Source organism: Scophthalmus maximus, chromosome 2 (assembly GCF_022379125.1).
Source record: "Scophthalmus maximus strain ysfricsl-2021 chromosome 2, ASM2237912v1, whole genome shotgun sequence".
NCBI classification, from domain to species: Eukaryota; Metazoa; Chordata; class Actinopteri; order Pleuronectiformes; family Scophthalmidae; genus Scophthalmus; species Scophthalmus maximus.
This window is the reverse complement of record NC_061516.1, coordinates 18,311,969-18,335,125: the sequence shown is the minus strand read 5'-3', so window position 1 is coordinate 18,335,125 and position 23,157 is coordinate 18,311,969. Positions and strand designations below refer to the sequence as shown.

Sequence of the window (23,157 nt, the reverse complement as noted above, 5' to 3'; positions counted from 1 at the left end):
TCTGTTGCATGTACAGAATTGTGGATGCATCTCATGTTCAAAATGTCTACCATTGACACAACTATTTACACACATATTTGATCCTATGGTTTCTATGCTGGCAGAAATAAAACTGCAGAAAAACACGTAAATAAATAAATCGGTTTAAGCAATAATTATACGCAATAATTATATATAAATAAAAGACGTCTATATACATGTACAACAGCAGACATATTGAAGAGATTATTTATTTCAGTAGAGCGAAAGAGCGTTTTTAAATGTTGTTCAAGCTCAGTGAAAAGAGACTTATATTGTTTATTTGCTATACAAAAATGTACCGAGGGTGCACACAGCTCTCTGTCTCTCTCCGTGCAAGTGCACCGTGTGTGTGTGTGTGTGTGTGTGTGTGTGTGTGTGTGTGTGTGTGTGTGTGTGTGTGTGTGTGTGTGTGTGTGTGTGTGTGTGTGTGTGTGTGTGTGTGTGTGTGTGTGTGTGTGTGTGTGTGTGTGTGTGTGTGTGTGTGTCTTTTCGTTGTGTACAGTTAGGCGAGATTAAGCCTGTTGTGGTTTACCATGGAAAAAAAAGCTTCAAGTGTTATTGTCACCTGAACAGCACGCACGCACGCACACACACACACATTGCTCCTCCCTGTGTGCTGCTTTTGTGTTGCTGGTGGAACATTTTTAAATGTTCACTTGCTTAACTACATCTCCTCTTTTTTTCCTTCCGCTGCCGTCTTTACATGAGGACAAGTTACTGTTTGCAAAAGCATCGGACCTATAATGGAAAATAATTCATAGCAGCAAAAGATTAATAGAAAAAATTAAATCATGAAAAGTGATGTGTTTTAGACTTATGATGTGATGAATTATAATTCCTGCTTGTATCATCTTTAAACTTTGAATTTTCCGACTTATCAACCAGGCAAAGACGGAAAAAAACAAACTCAAAATCTTTTGTATTATTAGCACGTTCATCACCTGTTGTCATGGAGAGATGCTGCATTTCCGTGGTGTCATGTGTTGCATGAGAGGACAGATGAGCAGCAGAGTGAAGCAGACGTCTTGGAAATTCAGAAACAGTGATTTGCACGAGATCAATTATGTTTTAACGTGCTGGCAGCGGATGAGGTGCTCGGTCATTAACTAGTCATGGAAAAATCGCAGAGTTTGATCAGTGAAGTAATGGGTTGAAAGAGCGTTTGTGCGTTTATAGTGACATTACACGCAGTCGCTGGAGGGAGAAGAGGGGGGAAGGCGTCCATGGTGGGAGCAGTGATCTCTGGTTTGGCCTCAGTCGAGCTTCTTGGTTTTTTGGTTCCACATGATGTTTCTTTTGGACTGAGATAAAACGAGCGAAGGGAGTGATGGACAGAAGAGGAGACATCAGTCGAGTAATGAAGATGAGATGCAGACATAGCTTGTTTTATTTTGTACTTTAACTGGATTGATAATGTCCAAAATGTGTAATGTATGACTTGTTGTTACGTATCATTGAGAGAGCAAGTTCTCTCTTCCTGCACTCAAACAATGTAGTTTGCCTTCAATGAGAACACTAGCCGGCTAACTTACTCCCTAACACCTTTTTAATCAAGAAAACTGCACCCTCAATCATCACCTCGATTTACAGTCTCAAAGTCCTATTAGCAACAGCTGTTCATGCCACATGATCCTCATCTTTCAAATTTCCATCCGTGGATGATAATTCCTGAAAGAGCTAAGAAAAAAACAAATTACGTGACAGCTGGTTTAAACTTTGTCGGATGGATGAAGATCAAGTGATATGATCAAAAGCTCCGGGACAGCTTCTAATTGAACCATGAAGTGAGAATATTTTTTGCTAGCTGCAGTTTCCAAGTGTCACCAGAATGAACTTTGACACTGGGAAACTACCAGCGAGTTTTACTGTGAGAAAATTAAGTGGTTTGTTGAAATGTGTGGATAGTTTGATCAAGTGAATGTTTCAATACAAGAGTTTGAGATGTATGATATTAATTATTTTGCAAATGCCAAAATAAAATGAATAATTACTTTATTAACCAAATAGATAATCATCAAATTTGCGATGAATTTATTGCTCCCAGTCCTTTATCAATGAAAAAGTTCATAGGGTAGTTGGTTATATTTACAGCATTTCTCAGTTTAGGACAAAAAAAGCAAAAGAGGATGTTCCCTTGGTATTCAGGAGCTTGCAATGGTTGCGTGTCCTAAATTTCTGGAAAAATAACAATTGCATTAATCGGTAACAAATAATCGTTTCCTGCGACCCTAGAATGAAATGGTGACGGCAAAGTTGTTGGTGGAGAAAATCCAAACATCCTGGGATGTACAATTTGGTGGTCGGAGGCTGCGTTACATCACCTGAAAACTCGATGCTCCATAAATGATTAAACGGGTTAGTAAAATGGAACATGCATCTTTGTTTGGTCGTGTTGTCCGTGCCGTGTGGAGACTATCGACTCCATCGCAGGGCGGTAGGAGCCCGGAGGCGAAGCGAGCCATAAGGGCTGCTGATGGTTAGCCGCTTGGCTCGAGTGGACCAGTACTGAGAGCGCTGAGGCCCGGGAACAATTATGGCTTAGTAGGAGTAACGGAGCTGAGCCAGGCAGCTGCTGGTTGTTCTCTGAATATGCAATGTGTATGTGTGTGCGTGTGTGTGTGTGTGTGTTCAGGGGGCGTCCAGAGGGAGCGGTGCATTCATACGCAGCCGCATATTTACATTACAAATCACGACTAAACAATTCAGGGCGACCACAGACGCAAACATCAGACGTTTTTATAGACTGGAGGGATGGATAAGAGTGATGTGCAGAAGAATGCAGGGATGAGGGTACGAAAACAAGAAGGGATGGAGTTGTGGATGGATGAGTGTCAAGAATAAAGTGGTAGACTCGAAAAGGACCTTTCCTTTTTGCTGGAAAGTTTGAAAGGCAGGCTACGTGCTTTTAGGTTTTTGAGGATTTATTCCTGTCGTTCAAGCAAGCTACTGGCTTCCATTAATTTCTATACATTAAAAATAATTGCGCAAACTGCTAATGATTATTTTAATTTCTAATTATTCTGCAGATTTTTTTCAATTAGTCAATTAATTGCTTGGTCGATGAATTATCAGAAATTTGGGAACAATTCCCATCACACTTTTCCAGAACCAATTTTCATTACTTGAATTACAAATCTACTATTCTTTTCACCATTTTATTCTTTAACCGTGACACACAACATCATCATTACAGATACATCGCATCGTGGTTGTGGGAAACTTTGATACAGAGACATCACACGTGCCGGTAAAGTTTTTGCTGCTGCTTTTGTTCCCACCATAGCTTTGGAGGAAGCCTCACAAAAATGTAACCAGGTCCTGTGACGGAAAAAATGTTCAGGAGTGTCTGACACAGAGAGTCGTCTACGGTCACGTTCCCACGTGACGCCCACAGGGAACGATTGTCTGAGGGATTTACACTTTAAGGTGCTTAGAGTGAACTCGTGTCTGAGGGGCACAGGAAGAAGTAAAACGAGCGGAGGGAGTGAGCAGTTGACAGAAGCCGATTTGAAAGCAGAGGTCCCCGAGCAGAGCGAGCCACTTTATTTTGGGGTGATAATTACACACTGTGGGCAACTCACCATGTTATTAGTGGAGATGATCGATAGCAGAATATCAAACCCCCTCTGTTGGCTGACCGAGCGGCTTGGCAGGCGCTCCTTAAACCACACGCCTGCCATGCTCTCGAGGGGACCCTCACACGCACACACACACACACACAAAGGAGATATCCCACTGAATTTTGTTTCAGATCATGCACACATTCCTGAACAGATGATGAAACGGACGATATAACATGCATATTCAGTACAAACACACAAATGCATCAACATACATGCATACACATGCACGGCATGTCAGAGAGAACATTGGGCCCCAGAGATGGCGAGTGGTGACAGGCGGTCTCTCTGATGCTGCTGCACACTGAGGCCCCCTGGGCCCGTGCATGCGGCTCTGTGGTGGAACACACCAGCGCTAGCCCTCGCAAAAGGTTTTGGACAAGCTCCACATGTGGTCAGCTGGATGGTAGCGCCCTCGCTTCGCTCTCCCAAAGTACACAGATGACTGCAGTGGACTTGTGCCATGTCGAAATCCTCAACACAGTTGAGTTCGCCCCGGAATGAGAGCCAAGTCTTTTCTCTTTTCTCCTCAGTCCTCATCATGTTCCCATTAGATTCAACCCGACAACTGCTACAAGGTGTAATTTCTCTACTCCCCGCACTTTTAAATTAAAATGTACATTTTGCCACAACAATGTAAAATGCTCAGTACTTTCCTGGGATTAACATGACACTAATCATAGTGCTGAAACAGCTCAAACTATAGAGGCTTTGCAATCTAACAATATCTCCCACCACCACCATCCTAGAGGCCCACTGATAACTCGGTGTGAGAAAACTATAGCATCATTACGAACATAATTAACCACCCTGAAGCAAATGTGTATCGTGTTCTGTCTGTGAAAAATGTGGAGAAACGTTGCTTTGATTTTAGCTTTTGAGACATCACTAAATATAAACACCACCAAAATATACAGTAAAGTTGCTTTTAATGGTATTTAAATTTAGTCTAAATATTATTTTCAGACTTTTAGACTCATCGAACATTAAACTGGATTAACTGCACCAAATTGTTCACTTAATCTCGTGAGTAGATTTTTTGCAGATTGACCAAATTGTTTAAAAACACTTTTCCAAAGTGAGTCTTCTCACCTCCCGGCCTGTCCAGAGGTCTCAGACTGCAGGTTGAGACAGACCGTCCTGAAACACAAAAACAGAGTGTGCAAGGTTAAACCTGGTGGGGGGGAGTGCATCGCTTCTCTGTCCAACACCCCTTTGAGTTGCTGGAGATAAAAGCAGCTGGCGCAACATCAAATCGATAGGCCCATCAATGGGAACATATCCTGAAGATTAAAGAGAGACTCGCTCCGGAGACGGAGAGGGAAGGCAGGGTGCTAATAAAGTACAAGACCCGGCCAATGGAAAGGGATTTAATTGATGAGTGGAAGGGGGATTGATGAAAAGGTGAGGGCTGACGATGTCGTAATGGTGTGTGTTCGTGTGTGTGTTTAAATCCATCCATTAGACTTCATCTGTGTTAATATTTATCAGTTCTAACATGGCACCTTTTCAAATATGATTTTTCAGTACTATTTTTACTTGAGCTTCTGCACACCAGTGTCCATACCTTCCCCTCTCCTTTACGTCCCGAATCTCCGCTGTCTTTTGAAGTTTTCGGTTTTCATTCTCTCCACATCCGGTGCAACCCCTAACCCTCTGCTTTCTTTATCCCATTTTATCTGTTTTACAAATTCAGCGTTTGATCCATCAAACAGGCATCGAGCACAGTTGTGCTCGACAACACGAGCACCCCTCCGTGATAAGGAGACCCACGAGGACACTGAGAATACTTAGCACAGACCTTTTGTACATGCTGTATTGTGGAGAAGATTAATTTTCACACTGAGCTGAAACAGAGCTACAGTATCTCCAATGTTGATGGTCACAAGTGTTTCACAAGTTGACTGGACAAAATGTTTCCGTTTAAAATTTCACAATAAAAGTAAATGTAAAAGCACAACGTATTGCAAATTTCAGCTGAAGCCCACTATATTTCTTGAGGTCTCTAATAGAGTTGTAGTGATTGTTAATGAGTCATTTCTTACTGCAAAAATGCCAAAATGTGATCTGATTACACCTTTTTTTGGTCCAAACAAGTTAACAATTTTCTTAATTGTATCCTGAGGTAAATGGACTGATTGTCAGCTGATCAGCTTGGCTTGATGGAAAACAATTGTAAACCAAAATATTAATTGATTACATGGAATCGAGCAAAATTATCAGCTGGTTTGTCAACAATGAAATTGTTATTTGCAGCCCTTCACTTCATGTTCACATCAATTAACTGATGGGGGAAACTGAATTTGATTGTGACATGATTATTGACGCCAATGCTTTTGAGTTTGAGTGATTTTGAAATATACCTAAGTTTTACTACTACTACTCTTGTACTCTTTTAACAGTGTTGGTACGACAGTTGGAGTGCTGCCTTCAATCCTTTTGATATATGACATCAAGTTGTCATTTATGTTTTCACGACAGCTTCCTTTTTTTCAAGCATGGTTCCTTCTTGAGTAAGCGAAAAGTCTCGAAAAGGACACGACTGTTGCTCTGCACCAATAACTTCATCTCCGCCTTGTGGGAGCGAAATTCTAACTCTAATCTCCTCACTATACCCCCGGCTCTGACATTGATTAGTTACCCTTGGTTCCTCCTGACTACTATGGGACAACAACAGAACCTGCTGTCCAAAAGTGGAAACCGACGAAATACTTTGCGAATCCCTTCAGCACAACTTGTCACATCGCAACCCCTCCCCTGCCTCATAAAAACCCCATCTAAATGAGAGCAGCATGTTGGGGGGGGGGGGGGGGGGGGGTTAGGGAATGAACAAGGCATTCAAAAAGATTCTGTCCTAGCCAGGAGACCACAGGACGGGGCCTGCGCTGAGCTGGTCTGTGTGGTTGTGGGCCGGGGTTTGTGCGCTCTCTATCTGAAGCCACATCAGAGCCCTGAGCCCTGTGTAATGTGATCTGGATGGGCAGAGGAGGGTTCCCCCTTTGGATTCAGAAGAACCGCCGCCGAGGTGCAGCGCAGGGATGGGTGGTCAGTGATGTAAGGCGGTGCTCGGTAACAAACGGTTACGGCTGCGGGCACGGTGCCTTATTGACGGACAGTTTTCTGCGCGTGTGCCACTGTGTCTAACTCTTGATTCTATTGCCTTTTCTCTATCTTGACCTCTTGACGCACACGATGGGCCGACATTGGCCTCAAAACCTTGCTGTTGTAAACAGCTAACGTGTTCATACTGCCATGGGTGGCCTTGGTAGCATTCACACTTGCAACCTTGACAGGTTTTTTTGAAGTCTTTGGATTCGGTTCTTCTCCTTTTTGTTGTTGTTCTCTTGTTCTGTCCATCTTTCCTTAATCTGCCTCTGCCTCCGCTTTCTGTCCCCCATTGCAGCCTCTCTCCCCTCCTCTATCTCTCCTCTTCTCCCTCTCTCTTATTCTTCCTCTCTCCCTCTCTTATTTTATTCATCCTCCCCTCTATCTCCCTCTGCACCCTCCATCCCATTTCATCTCTCTCGATCCTCTTGCGCTCTCTCTGCTTACTCAAAGTCTTGTACAAACAAACAAGCAGCGGGTGGCTCGCGTCTCCTATCTATAATTCAAGCCAGTCAAGCTACAGCGGGGATGTTTGCCAAACACATGAAGTGCATCTCATAGCATCGCGCAGAAAGAGAGAGAGAAATGGGAATATGTTTCACCATCATGGCTTGGACTCAATTCACAGAGATTATCCCAGTATTGAACTGAGAGATTAAAAATTGTGTTTATGGCATTTGCGCTTTGTTTTGATTGAAAACACACCAGGGTAGGCCCGGGTTGATAGAACAGGGAGGATGTTATGTGAGTTAAAGCCACTGTGCCTCGAGGACGAAAGGCTCTGAAACCCGACCTTTGAAAGTTTTCTCATAAAAAGATTAGACCTGCTTCTTAACAAATTGTACTAAATCATACATGTTCAAGCTGTCAATCTGTCACTGCCTTACAGTTAGAGAGAGGACAAGGTGAAGAAACTTAAATCAAATTTGTAAAAACATACTTTTATGAAAGAAGGGATTTTTTTTTTTGTACTTCAAGGTTTCTGTGTATTGCCCAAGGACGATGCTGCAGCTGTGTAACAGTAACTGACTGCAGGCGTTATTCATCACACAGAAAAGCATTATATTCCCCCTGAGACCAAGCCAAACCACTTGTGGTAACAACAACCTATAACGATAAATGAGAGTCGAGAGGAAAACCAAAGTTGTTTTTCCAGGTGTTTGGACCAAACTCCAGAGTATAGTTTTCACGTCCATCTGAGGTTATCTGGCTGTAGCTTTTCATTTCTGGTGAAAGGAGTCTTGTAACATTCACCTTTTTAAAATTTATTTTTAAGGTGCTTAAGGTGCATTTGCACACATAACTGTACACATTCTCAGAAGCTATAAAGTGTATTTCCTTGAGAAAGTCTTTTGGGGTTAACTGTCAAATCAGTTTTATTTTCGGTTGAGTAAACACAGAAAACATTGATGGACACAGTTGTGTGATCACAGTTTGGACAGGTTGCCATGGTCACAGATGATCCTGTAGTGCCATTCTATTAATATTATTTCTATCATAGCATATCTGACTTCTTGCCTTCTGATCCAGCCACGTAGTGTCTCAGGGATGTTACTCACATTCTGCTAAGGCTGAAAATCATTTTTGATACTGATTAGTTTGTGGATTGTTTAATTGATTACTTCATTCTGACAATATATTTGTAGGGCTCAAGGTGACATAATCAGATGTTTTTTGTCTAAATGGCCAAATAATATTCAATGTTCTTTACTGTGATACGACGGGAAAAAATCGGAAAGCTCGAACAGATGATGAAAAGAGTTTCAGATTCATTTCTTTTGATTGATTACCTGTTTAATAAAGTACAAGTTGCAGCTCTGAAGTAAAATGTTGGTAGAAAAGAGATGTTTTTAAGGGTTAGTTTCCAAAAGCACAAGCTGTATTTGTCACTTACTACTTGGACAAATCAAACCTTGTCACCCAAAGCCAAACTCTCTATATGGATTAAAGTAGAAACGAAAATGTTTGAACCGATTTTTTTTCCTCCGTTGTTTGTGTTCTGTCCATACAAATTAAATAAGTGAAGCGACAGATTCTTCAGATCAAGAACTGGGACTCTTTGCGGCCCGCGGCTGAAGCGGTGTTATATATGGTTGCCATGGTTACAGCATGCTCTGCGCCGTTTCCTAGCGGCAGCGAGGCATATAGCGAGGGGACCAGCCCAGCAGGTGGGCCGAGAGAGGTAGAGAGGAAGAAGAGAGGTGAAGAAGGAGAAGGAGAAAGAGAGAGCAGGGGCTGCTGGGAGGTGGGAGTCGGGGCTCGTCGCACATCCAGAGGAATCACTCCAGCCGCCGGGGTAAAAGGAATTAATCAGACGGAATAAATTAGAACATGAAAGGAGAGATAAGGAGAAGGAGCACTTCTCCCTCCATCCATACATCTATCCATCACACTGTCCCTTCGTCTACATTTATTTATCCAAGAATCAAGACTAACTTTAATGTCCTTTACTGGCATTTCATACAGGAAATACTCAAATGTGTTAAGAAATAATAAACAATGCTCTTAAGGCAGCTTCATCCATCCGTCTCTTCTTCTCCCCTGGTCCTTTAATTGTGATTAGATGATTATTTATCAGGAACACTTTTGATAATCACTTAATTCATACAAGTCGCTGGATGAAGCTTTCTTTCTTGTTTCGAAAGTCAGGATTTTCTTGCTTTGGCTCTGAGAAATTGTAATGGATCATGTTTTTTCCTTTTCCTTTCATTTTACAGACTGCGCCATTAATTAAGGAAATTTTGACAGTCTATCAAGAATCATTCTTTCCCCTTTTACATCTCTCCAATTCTTTTCAAATCTTCCCTTCCCAAAGCTAGAACGAACACACACCATTGGTTGAGTCTGCAGCCGTGACAGTTGGACACCAAGAGCAACATTTCATTTCAATGTATTAATAAATCAATTGTACATATTAAAGGTCTAAGCTGATCGTAGATGCTGTTCTCCATGCAGCACAGACCTCAAATCTCTAAAACCTTTTTCCATTGATGTAGGAAAATACTGTGGAGTTACTTATTTTACCTACTTTTGCGGACTTCAAAGGAGTCACATTTTAGTAAAGAATTGATGAAAACTAGATAAAATGCCCAAATGTGTAAGCGATAAAACAAAAGCCCAACTAAAGTTTGGACTTGAAGCCTGCAAGGGTCAAAGGTCGTCACCTCGGGCCTTTGCTGCTGTCCCCTCTGAAATGAAAAATGGTTTCAACATGCGTCAAGACTTCTGAGCGGTGGTCATCAGTGCTGACAAATGACCGGTTCCCAACAACTGTCATTTTGTTGAAGGATGGTTCTTTTAACAGTCCTGGGTCGGACTGCTTGATCCCTCTGAGAGACTATGAAAGGAATGAGCTGATTGGTCAGCGGCCTCGGGGCTCTGATCTCATCTGATGATTGGTCTCTTCCAGACAGTCTGTCCAGGTTTTAGTTTGAGCTCTTTTTGCCCCTTCTTCTACTCCTAAGTTTGTAGCGTCGGTCAAATAAATGCAATTGCAAATTGAATCTATCTATTTGTGTAACTCAATTGGTAATGCCTGACAGTCATAATAAAAATGCATTTCATGTTTAGTTATTGAAGATGGATGTTCATGTTTGACATCTATCGTGAATGAAGGCGTGTTCTTTATGTTTTTCCCTTTTTTAAGAAGTGTCCTACAAAGACACAGTCGCGTCATCGTCACAATGAAACAGGATAATCTAATAAAGACTTTTAATGTCACAACTATTAAATTGCTGCCTTTTTATGAGTGGAAGAGTTGAGTAAGAAGTAGAAAGTGGCTTTGTCGTAGTTTTCTGGACACAGTTTGTGAGAGTGAGCGAGAGTTCAACATGCTGCATGGAGCCAATGCACCAGCGGCGCTTTCAGGTACCCTTGAAAATGGCGTGGAAATTTAAAGATCTTTTTATGACCTGCTTCAGAGTTAGGACTCTTTTTTTTTATTGTATCTAAATTTTTATATTTCAACAATAATAATGCAACAAGGAAATAATTATCAATTGTCAATTGTTTTTACTAGTTTGTTCTTTCAAAAGTGACGTCAATTATAAACTTAAATACAAAAAATGTCAAAAAGCGAACTGCCTTTCATACTTCTCATTGCACTATAGTCTGTATCTGTGTGTGCAAATTAAAATAAAGGCGTGTACAGAAAATATTCCTATTTGAATTCGGAGATGTTAAGGCCATTCATCGCCCTCTGCCCCGCAGGTATGTCTTTTGCATGGCTTTTAATGCTCCCATAACACCAACACCCAGGGATGAGATTATTTTGATACAAACATCAAAGCGGCAGATCAGACAGAGAGCACGGTACACGTGAGGGTGAACCGGCGGCCCCGGGCAGAGAGCATGTAAGCTGATTGAGATGTCTGCACCCCCAAAACTTGACTCAACGACAGTTGGCTCACATGTAGAGTCCGAGCCATGTACGACCATGTCGTCCGCGCCCCGATCGCCACACTCTCTCACACACACACACACACACACACACACACACACACACACACACACCGAACACGTTGGAGCACTGTGTGGGGATTATTTCAGTTGTTTGAATTGTTGTCTTTTTCCATGTCTACCTGAGAATATTTGGAAATATAACAAAGAAAAAATACTTTAATCCTAAATGTGTCAATTTCAATCCACAATGCATCTCTTCAAATGTGTTGTTTTGTCCAAAACCGGAGATATTCCGATATAAAATTAGACAAAACACAAAAAGCCTGAACAAGCAAACATTTGTCATTTTTCCTTGATAAGATGAATTGAAATATTAATCGACAGCTTGACATTACAGGGATATCTGTGCAATTTAATGGTATTGGTTTGTAGGTAGTTGTATGTTTGTAAAGAACATTTGGTTTTTACCTATAAATAATATGATTTAAATGAATGGGATAGATTAGTAAGTGCTCATAACTATGTCACTTAAATAGAACTTTCTCAGAACACAAAAAGAGGAAAAGGGAAACTAAACTGGATTTCCATCTGGGCTTATCAATGTTTATCTTTATCTTTAAAAGGGGGGGGGGGGCACTTTAAATATGACTGTGTGGTGTATAAAATGTGGTATTAGAAACTGGCTCACAGGAAACTCGTCTCTATCGGGGGGTTTTTTATGTGGCATTTCCCATTTGGGCACATGGTCTGGTGTTTAGGCTGCGCTGGTGAGTGAAAACTGTCGTCGGCAGCCGCAGAGGAAAGGTTTCACGATGAGTGAGCGATAGACGCTCTCAGTCATCTCAGCGGGGGACGGGACCACATAACCTATGGATAGGATCGCAATCACATTGGTGATCTTGAGAGAGGAAAAAAGGCCTGGTGTGTCCTTCCCTTATACAGTAAAAGTAGGTAGGAGGGGATTCGCCAAAAGGTCACTCTTTAATTTGAATTTTTTATTTTTCTCCATGATGATGGGGTAAAACTTTCATCCCAGGCTGCAGCCAACAGATAAATCAGGTCAGATAAACACAGTTGTGGAAGTTCTGACATTTCACACTGAAAACAAACCCTGCCGGCTTGACTGAGAATAAATGCAAACACAGAGACGCCTTTTCTGTCACGGCCAAGCCCTCGGTGCCTTTTTGAACAATGCTGTTATCAAACCGCCAGATTTATTTTGCTTCTGCTAACTGGCTCCCTCAAGACAGACAAAAATGGATGTGGCCTGAAGTTGCCGTAGTATCTATTGTTTGAATAAACCAAACCCTGGAGGAAGTGCATCGCGACGAGGATTTATGTTTTCTGTGGTCGACCCTTTTTTCCCTCTCGACTCCCTGCGTCATAATTTTTGTTGCAGATGATTGTCCAAATGTCACAAACAAGTTGTTAATTGCGGAAAGTCTGATAGACATAAACAAGTACACCATTAATTAGCTCTCTTTAGGACCAATCATAAGAGGGCATTACTGCAGACCGAAACCAACACCGCAGTCTCGAAGAGAAAGTTGCCTGCTTGTCTGTCTCTGTTCACTCATTAAGAAAGTGATAACTCATTTCTGAATGCCGCTGCCCTGGTTGGATTTGATTCTGCACCCAGTCATACCCATGGCCCCCGGAGCCAGCGGAGAGTCGTCTCAGAGGTTTTCTCACCACACTGAGCAGTGGCTGTAATGTCAGATCAAGTGTGAAACATGAATCTCTCTACTCTTTTCATTCTCTTCCCTGTCTCTTTTCTCTCTTCACTTTCAAGTTTGGTGATAGTAGCACTAGTTGTTCTTTTAAAACAACTAGCGCTACTATCGTTTCTACATCTTCTGCTACTGCTGCAACTCTACTAGTTATGCTTTTAGATAGTATTGCATGTGTGTGTGAATATATATAGGCTGTAAAAAATTATATATATATAAATACCAAGTGACTGCGAAAAAAAACGAGATGTTGAAATAGGTGACCTTGTGTCTTCACTAATGAAACTACTTAGAGTAGGAGGAAAAATGATTATGAAATTAAATAAAAGTGTTGAAGATAGTTAGTTTTGAGTGGAGATCAGATTTACATGCATCTTTCCTACTTTCATCTATATGAATATGGATTGCCTTATCAAATCCAACAAGGACTTAAGAAAGCACAGACCTTTCTTCTTGCCGTCACGCCCTTCTGGACTGCACAGATACACTGTTTTGTAAAAGCTGGAATCATAATTCTCTGTATATTTTACATTTCTGTACAGTAGTAATTCATATGTGCACAAAGCCTCTCTATCTCTGTAAGTTACAAGCAGTAGTTCCTGATTCATCCCCATGGCCACGGCCCAGATGTTCCAGTGGTGTGTGGCAGCAGTGGACGACAGTGTGTGTTTGTATGTATGTGTGTGTGCGTGTGTATTTGCATGCACACCCACCTCTGGGCGTGTCTTTGCATACGGGCATTCATGCAAGCATGTGTGTGTGTGTGTGTGTGTGTGTGTGTGTGTGTGTGTGTGTGTGTGTGTGTGTGTGTGTGTGTGTGTGTGTGTGTGTGTGTGTGTGTGTGTGTGTGTGTGTGTGTGTGTGTGTGTGTGTGTGTGTGTGTGTGTGTGTGTGTGTGTGTGTGCGTGTGCGTGCGCGCGCGTGTGCGTGCGCGCGCGTGTGCGTGCGCGCGCGCTGGTAATTGGGGAGTGGGCGGACTTGTTGGGGTTGGTGGGGGGGGGTGGGTGTTTGGCCCTTTTTTAAACATAGCCTCGTTGTTATGGTTGGCTGGGCTTTGATGTTGCCCAAACCTCCAACTAAGAGGCTCTCATTTCGGGCTCCTGACTCTGGAGAAGGCAATGACTTCCAGATTGGGAGACCTACTCACCCGACTGAAGACCGACTGTTGCGGTGGGATGGGCAGTGGGGGGTCATGACGGCCAAGGCAGGTCAACCTGGTGCTACTGGGTCTAATGGAGAGGGTGCGGCAACTAAAAGTGTAGATGTACAAAGCCCGAGATGTTGACACGAGACCTGGGGTGATGTTGTTGTTCAGGCTCCTGAGACTGATTTTTTTTCTGTATATATATTGAACATGCCTCGTGCTCAAGGTCAGCTTTGATTTTTCCGTATTTCACCAAGATCGCAATCTTTTCATAAACCTAACCAAGTGCTTTGAGTTGCCTGAACCCAACCAATAACCCTAAAAATGTTTCCGAACATGCACATTTTGTGTTGGCAGTGAACAGTGGGCAGACACTTTCGATTTGATAATTTCCTCTGTATGTCATTTTTAAAAACGTAATCCAGGCATGATTATGTTTTGTTTTTACAAAGCATACTTAACAATCAAGATGAGTTTAGGTAAACTTATATGTCTGACCAAAATTGTGAAATATTAGTAGCTAGAGTCGAAGAAATAATCCGAGGATCCGAGTCGTTTTTCTTGTCTTGAAAGCTGCTTCGTGGGAAACACAATGGTAACTTAAGGAATAATGTGTTAATTGCTTCGCAAATATATATATTTAATCAAAGAGAAAATCCACTTTTTCAAATGTATTTAGATGTATTTAACATTTATTGCCTGAATTGTAGCTTTCATAATAATTTTGATTGGCATAATGCGAATAACCTTAATTATGAACAATCCAAAACAAGATTTAATCAAACCATTCTTCAAACTGTAAGTGCAGTCTTAAATCAGCTCGTAGATTCCCAATGTGGCACCATAGCCCTAAGCAGTTATTCCCCAAAAGGAGCCTCCACTTTCTTATGACATTTTTGTAATAGTTCATTTCCAGATCTGGTTTGATTCATGAACTAAAACACTTTCTAAATTGTTGTTTTCGTTTGTCTGTGAAGGACAGTGCTGTCTCGATTCATTTGATGACTAAACATGACGCCATCATGCTCTAAACTCTTTGTGAAGAAGGAGAAAAAAAAAAGCTCTTTCCTGCAAAGCGGTTTGATTGCAGCCACTTAAACAATTGCAGAGCGCCAAGGTGAATGCATCATTAATTCCTTGTGACTGTTCGGACTTTTCTTTCTTGCTTTCTTTCTCTCTTTCCTGCCACACCAGGCCAGGGCAAGGACGACTGAAAGGAAGAGTGCTGATAAAGATGGTTTGTTTTTTTATGTGTCATCTCCCTGAAATCTGAGATTAAAGACGTTAGACTCAAAAGCACTCAGAGGATGGACAAAAGAGAGGGCGCTTTAATTTCCGCTTCAAATATGAAAAGAGATGGATCTACTGAGGGTGTCATCTGAAAACTAAAGAATACATTAAAGTGTGTGTGTGTGTGTGTGTGTGTGTGTGTGTGTGTGTGTGTGTGTGTGTGTGTGTGTGTGTGTGTGTGTGTGTGTGTGTGTGTGTGTGTGTGTGTGTGTGTGTGTGTGTGTGTGTGTGTGTGTGTGTGTGTCCTCACAAGCATGCTACTGCGTTTCGTTGCACGCATGTGAAATGCATACATACGTTTGTGTGTGTGTGTGTGTGTGTCAGTGTCAAGGTGGAGGACATCATTACAAACAAGTGATGTCTGAGATCCCATTAACTCTTTTATTCAGCGGCGGATTTCTGTTCAAATAGAGTGGAGATAAAAGGCAGCAACAATGTGCTGATAAATCAAAGGCCTTTCAAGTGAAATGAGACTACAGAGGGACTGAGGGCTACATTTACGATTTCCTGACGCACTTAAAAAGGTGTTTGTCTAATCGGAATTTTTTTTAAGTAATCGCATCTTTGAAGTAATTATATCTTTGATGTAATCAACAAACCGGCGATTTATTATTCAGCTGCTGCTCTTGGCAGTGGGATTGACAGTGGGCTTCTTCATGTGCATAGCTGCTTACATGATTTTATTTATGGACAGTGAACTCTAAATGTAGCTGCTGGATAAATGTGTCAAACCCCACCAATATTCCACAATGTCATTTTCAAAAAATGTGATTTTAAATGACGTCACTGTGTTATTTAATTTAAAGGAGCCATGTGGAGTTTTCTTGTAAACCAACAAAGTCACATTTATAATCAATGTTTTACTTTAAAACGCTTGTGTGCATCCTTGAAGTCTGACAAACTGGATGCATGCATGCCTTCCCTCAGGATTCATCATTGTTTTTTTAATATTTTAAATGGGGCATTTTTTTTACCTCTTGTTTACCGTCTTTGTAATGTTGGCGCATTGTCTGTTCATCACCGCCACCAACGGAGAAGCTTGAGACCGGTGGCCCCGATGTGTAACAGGTCACAGCAATAACTTCATCAGTATTTCATGAAATTTGCCAAAAACTTTCCAAAGCAGGATTTACAAAACGAGATGCTGTGTTTGTGTTGACTTTTCTAACAAACCACTTTGAGCATCTTCTTCATTTTATACTTGTTATTGTTATAGAGAGAATTTGGAAACATTATGACAGCCCAATAGAACACGATTGAACACTACTTGACCATGACAAACATTCAAGCTGCATCAAGGTGTGTGTGTGCGTGTGTGTGTGCGTATGTGTGTGCGTGTGTGCGCTTGTGTGTGTGCGTGCGTGTGTGCGTGCATGTGTGTGTTGCCCATCAGCGTGATGGAAATGCTTGTCACATATTTGGTGATACATTTGGTGAATCCAGATTTGCGGTGCGACTCATCGGTGAGTCCAGATACTGGATAATGAGGTTGTGTAGAGAGAGAGTCATATGTGGATTTTTTCCCCCCGACCATTTCCACACCTGTGTTTACCTGACCTATCACTGCAGGGAGTGGGTGTGGCTACCTGATGGTTCGTTTAAGAAAACAGGGTGGCACAGATCCTCCATCAGAACGTCTGAAAATTAATTTTCCCTCTGCGCAGACCGTCCTAACAAAACTTCTGAAAGAACATATGTGTAGGCCTTCAAGTCACAGCCACTGATTGCTTTTGGCAAATGAACCCTCGCGCATGTTAGCTCCCTACTAAAATAATAAATAAATCAAAGTTGAGTTGGTCGCAGTTCAGAAGCCTGTATTTACTATTGATTTGTACTATGAAGTTATTCCCTGACAATTTCTGTCAGCCTGTGAGAGGGTGGGTAACTCTACTCCAGAAAATTAAAGGGCGGGTGAACACTTTTCCCTTGTGTGTTTGTGTGTGCGCGCGTGCGCGCACCTGAACATATGTGTTACTCCTCTGGTGTCTTTTGTAACGAAAACCTAGCTGCGTGTTTCCAATTCAAAGATGCCCTAAGTGTTATTCAAGCTTTTGCAAGTGTGTGTGTGTTTGTGTGTCCCACACGTGCATGTACACACTCGTCTGTTCCAGCTAAGGTAATTATGTCGAAGTTTGTGTGTGTGCGTGTGCGTGTGCGTGTGCGTGCGGTGGGGTGAGGGGGGTAAATACAGAGGGGTTGATAATTATGGGTTAAATGAGTGCTCTCAGTCAGCCTCCCCGAGTGTGTGTAAAAAAAGGAAGGCGCAGCGAAAGCCACTTCAAGGCCGACTAATTACCCCGAGGAAGAGAGGAAACATAAATGGACGATTTTGCGGCTATAATGTTACAGCAAAATGGCTACATCAACCTCAGCACGTGAAACGGAGCCACAGCTACTTTTGAAGCCTCCGAGCAGACCTGCACAGATGTGCAGATGTGTGTGTGTGTGTGTGTGTGTGTGTGTGTGTGTGTGTGTGTGTGTGTGTGTGTGTGTGTGTGTGTGTGTGTGTGTGTGTGTGTGTGTGTGTGTGTGTGTGTGTGTGTGTGTGTGTGTGTGTGTGTGTGTGTGTGTGTGTGTGTGTGTGTGTGTGTGTGTGTGTGTGCATCCATATGTGCAGAATCTGTCGAGAAGCAGAATAGGTGTGTGTGCCATATAGCGTATGAAGAATGTGTTAAGCGGGTGGCATCAGTGTGCAGTGAATCACACTTGTGTTTTTATTTTCAGATCTGCCCTATTGTGCGCCTCATCGAATGCAGATGTCTTTACGACTACAGTACAGTTCTTTTATACCTTCATTACTGGATAACGTGTGAAATCTAATTCAGATATTTGTTGACTCTTGTTTTGACATTTGCAGCCATGAAAGTTCTTCGTTTTGAACTGTGGTTTCAACCATGATGCTTTCAAGCCTCCGTCAGATTTTTACTGGCATGCATTCTGATGGCGCTCACTGCTGGTGCTAAAGACCCAGATGTGGGATTTTCCCAGCAAAATGTCACGGCTACTGCTGAAAATGTATAATTGCATAATTTTTCTTTTTCTCCCATTAAAGGAGCTGTGAGTAGTGTTTCGATCTGGACAACTCAAAACAAGAGATAATCAAATAGTTCTTCTGAACGGTTAAATGTATAAGGAAAAAGTCTAAGATTGTCTTATAGATTTACAATGTTATAGCATAACCAGCGGAATCATTGGGTCCTCATCTTGACTGCATTATCAAACAGCTAATAATGTCCTTTGTCCTGATCGCCAGCTCTGACTTAGCCACCTTAAGCCTTGTTCACATTACAAGATATATATATATATATATAGCCCCATTTTCTACTTTTGGTGATCGCCAACAAAAGCCCCAGATCGGAGCCAAATCGGCGTTCGATCTGGCAGTCGCCAAACGTCTGTGCGTGGACTCTTCAAAGACGGGATTCAAGAGACTAGACTAGATTTCTAGCAGGCTAAAAATATGTAGACCGAAAGCAACATTCTCACATACAGCCCCCTTTCGTAAAAGTTCAGGAAAAATGTCCGGGGCAAAGTCCAGTTGAGGAAACCACAGTGAGAAGAACACGTGTCAGGAGTCGGGAGTCTTACAGGGACACGGGTCCAAAAGCGGAAGTTTGGCTTGTTGGTCATTTGAAATGTTCCATGTTTCCCCAGTAGATAGGTCACACTATTGTTTCATAGTAAATCAAGAGGCGTCATTCAGCTGAGAATTATATATGATTTTTGGTCCATATCCAAGTCCTTTTCTTGGTATATCCCGCTTCTTCAGGTTATAACGAATGCAGACAACCCCATCCAGACCTCCCCACCTCCCCCACTCTGCTCCCACACCGCCCCCTCCCCCTGCACCTCCTCTCCCACCCTCACACCTCCCACCCCTCGGCTCTCTGGTACAGAGGCAGTGTGTTTTGTTTTCATGTGTCTCAACATTAAAAGGGATTTAGCAGTTTGATCTGAGCTCCACAGCTCTACCGTGCAGCACACACATGAGAATACGTTTCTGTGTGTGTGTGTGTGTGTGTGTGTGTGTGTGTGTGTGTGTGTGTGTGTGTGTGTGTGTGTGTGTGTGTGTGTGTGTGTGTGTGTGTGTGTGTGTGTGTGTGTGTGTGTGTGTGTGTGTGTGTGTGTGTGTGTGTGTGTGTGTGTGTGTGTGTGTGTGTGTGTTTGGCCAGAGAGAGAGAGACTTTAAGATGATGATGGATAGGAAAGAAGCTGTGTGTGTGTGTGTAAGCTCTGCCTTTAAGTGATAAGGTATTCACTTTGTAACTCAGCAGGAGGCCCAGCAAGTAGCACCAGATCTGCCCCTCTGTAGTGCTGATGTTACACACACACACTGGTTTGTCTATTACAGTGTACAACATAGAAAAAATAGTTAAATAACACTTTTATCCAAAATATTTTGATGTACATGAAAATCAGCAACTCACATATAAAAATAAGCAATACTGCATGTATGCACGCACATAAACACACACATACAGTGAAATATATCAATCCATACATATCTGCCCACTCACAAACTCAAATTCACATTTGCACAAAAATATGTTTGTACAGAAACAATTACAGTGCCCTGTCCACTCACACACACGCATGCATGTTCTCTCTCTCTCACACACACACACACACACACACACACACACACATACACAGAGGTGGCCTGTTTCATACGTATGCAGTGTAACTACTATGCAGTGTAACTAGTTCACTGACATATTGTAGGTCAGCCAGCATGCTGTGAGCATTAGCAATAACTAGATTTCACGTAAGTTATCAAAAGCCATTTGTAAACAGAAACATGAAAGTAAACAAGCCTGCACTCAGCCTTACTTGATCATCAAAGGTTTATCGATCAAATGGTCGTCGTCGTCCTCCTCATCCTCCTGCTCCTCCTCCTCCTGCTCCTGCCCCCCTCTCCACTGAAAACCAATGGGAGCAATGTGCAGCCCTTCTGTTTGTTCCACACCGTTTTTTTAAATGTCCAGCTTTCTTTCTCTCTATCTTTCATTCTTCTTTGTGTGTGTCTGTGTGCATGCGTGCCCAAATGCAGATGCCTCCACAAGTGCTGACAAATGCAAAAAGTATCCTGAGGGACTGACATTGGCATCCTTGTGTGTTTGTGTAATCTTTGTGTCTCAGTGATTCAATTGAGAAAAGAAAAAAGAGAAAATGTATATTCTCCACTAAATCATTTAGTTTTTTTATCTTTGTGCTTGGTTGAATGCATCTTGTAGCATCTTCGCAAAGCAAATGGAAAAAGGGAACATGTGTATTGTTCTTTGATCACGTTCATAACTGATCCCGATCTTGAAATACTCTGCCAAACATTCTGAGTAATAATCCAGATTGGGTCTTTTTATTCTTACATTTTCCTTTGCTGTAATTGCGATACGTCATGATCCTCATTAGAAATAATAGCACAGAAATCAGCAAAAATGTTCGAAAAATTGAAATGTTGAATATGATATCGTGTAATCAGTCCTGCATCCTTGTTCTGCATGATTTTAGCTATTATTCCTGTTATTTATAACATTTTACACAGCAGTTACATTTCTGAGAAATAGGTGCAACCCCATATCTCAACAAAAAATGTCGTCATCATCAAGATTAACTTTGTTTGGTTGTGTCCTTTTTTTTTACAGTCCAACAAAGTGTCCGTGGTGCAGCAGTCTCACGGGATGCACCCGTTGACGTCCCTCCTGCCCTACAGCAACGACCACTTCAGCCCGAGTCCTCCACACCTGCCCACAGACATGAGCCAGAAGACAGGTGAGAGCGCGCACACACACACACACACACACACACACACACATACCTACACACGATTTATATACACAATACATGACTGCACTGTGAGTACAGACATGGAGAACGCACACAGATACACACACACACGGCCGTCTTCAATGAAAAAATTACACACAGCTCTCTCTCTCTCTCTCTCTCTCACACACACACACACGTGCATGCATAAACACAGACATACTGCAGACATGCTGTGGACACATCACTCATTATATCTACACACACTTCCACAAGAGTTGCCTCCTTTAACTCGACACACCATGGAGATGTATTGTATATGTAACAAATACAACATATTCATATTCTTGTTTTCCCTCTCTTTCTGTTCTTATCCTCTCACTCTCTTTCTCTCTCACATAGACCCGTGCGCGCGCACACACACACACACACACACACACACACACACACACACACACACACACAGTATTTTTCGATCTCTCCTCCCCACACACACACTTCAGCGGCATGCACACAGTGAGTGAAGTGGCAGCCCTGGCTCCGTTAGCCTGTGGCAGTGCCACAGCTCCTATGAAGTGGCCTGCTCCTCTGAAGGGACCGCCAGCCACACACACTCACACACGCACACACTCACACAAACATGGAAACAATTAGCGTGACAATCGTACAAGCCATCACAGCAGCTCACACAAGGTTCTCCTTAGCAAACACTGTACATCCAGACACACACACTTTTGTTTTGACGTCACAAACAAACAAACAGTCCAACATTTTAATGCTGAAGGATCTTTGTCCCGCCGGAGGCGGGGCTCAGAGAAAGTACAGTGTCCATCTGTCTGTCTCGAATTTTGCACCAGTGCAAGATTTCTTGTCTGGCCACTCATTGTTCCCCCAGAGGATGATTCACCATGGCAACCTCCTCATGTTTTGACTGGCATCACAAGACAAAACAATTGGCACTCTCTAGTGAAATTTTCAAAATGTAAGCGTTAGATTCTCATGGAAATTTCTGAATATATTTATGGTCCATAGATGACGAACAATACACGTTTTCTGTTCTGTTCTAACAAGTTCCGTTGCCTTTCGAGCATCAAACCTTTTCACCGTCAGCTGTTGGTCTGAGGCTGAAGCAGGTTGATGCTCGAAGTTGGTGGTGTTCACACGTGGAAGTGAAGCAAGACAAGTGAACATCATGTTGCAGAAGGAGGCAAAGGTGCTGACATTGAAAAGATCAGATCAACTAGGAGAGCAGTTCAGGCCAAAATCTTATCTCCTGATAAAGATCATTTTCATATCCAGATAACGATAAAAGAGTGTGATTTGTGGTACAACGAAATTTGAAAAAAAGAATAATATGAAATGATATACATGTTTCTAACCGTTTTTTCTTAACAAGATACATAGAGGTTGGCAGCATGTAGGGACTCAACAGTGTGAGACAACTCACAGTTTACTGTAAAACGGCTGACAGCCATGATATGTTAATTTGAAACTCATCGGTTCTCTTGCACTGCCTGGGCTGTCTTAGAAGAACTGCTGCATCAACAATGAGGTAATCAGTTTTGACAGTGATGATGACAAAAGCAAATTTTTAAAAAAGGAGAAAATGGGATTTGAGAGGATGAGAGCAAAACAGAAAAACAGCAACAGGAGATGAACAAAAGTCTTTTCTTAGCTTTGATTAGATATCATAGTCTGACCTCAGGCCATCTGTGTCTGGAAATCCCCTTTTCCTACAAACACACTCCTTGTCTTGTCTAGACTCTTATTTTTTGTGTGTATGTGTGTGTGTGAGCATGATTGTGTGTGTGTGTGTGTGTGTGTGTATGTGTGTGTGTTTGTGTGTGTGTGTATCTATGGCGAAGTGACTCAGTCCATAATGACAGACTGAGCCACCTGCGTTTACCCCCCCCACCCACACACACACACACACACACACACACACACACACACACACACACACACACACACACACACACACACTGCTAACACCTGGCTCCTGTACATAACCTTTTTCGCACCAGCTCACCTGAGTTCTGAATAGGTTTCAACTTTCCACTCACGCCACCCTACCTCACTCCAC

The 23,157-nt window shown here is 42.3% G+C and overlaps 1 protein-coding gene across 9 annotated transcripts in view; it reads left to right on the top strand.

Moving 5' to 3' along the window:
* Positions 1 to 23,157, top strand: part of tcf7 (transcription factor 7) — a 66,465-nt gene that overhangs the window by 19,404 nt on the left and 23,904 nt on the right. For all 9 annotated transcript variants that reach the window (XM_047337178.1, XM_047337177.1, XM_035624256.2 and 6 more), the window contains one exon: positions 20,954 to 21,080. In XM_047337178.1, coding sequence (XP_047193134.1) covers positions 20,954 to 21,080 — 127 coding nt within the window. The remainder of the gene's footprint in view (positions 1 to 20,953; positions 21,081 to 23,157) is intronic.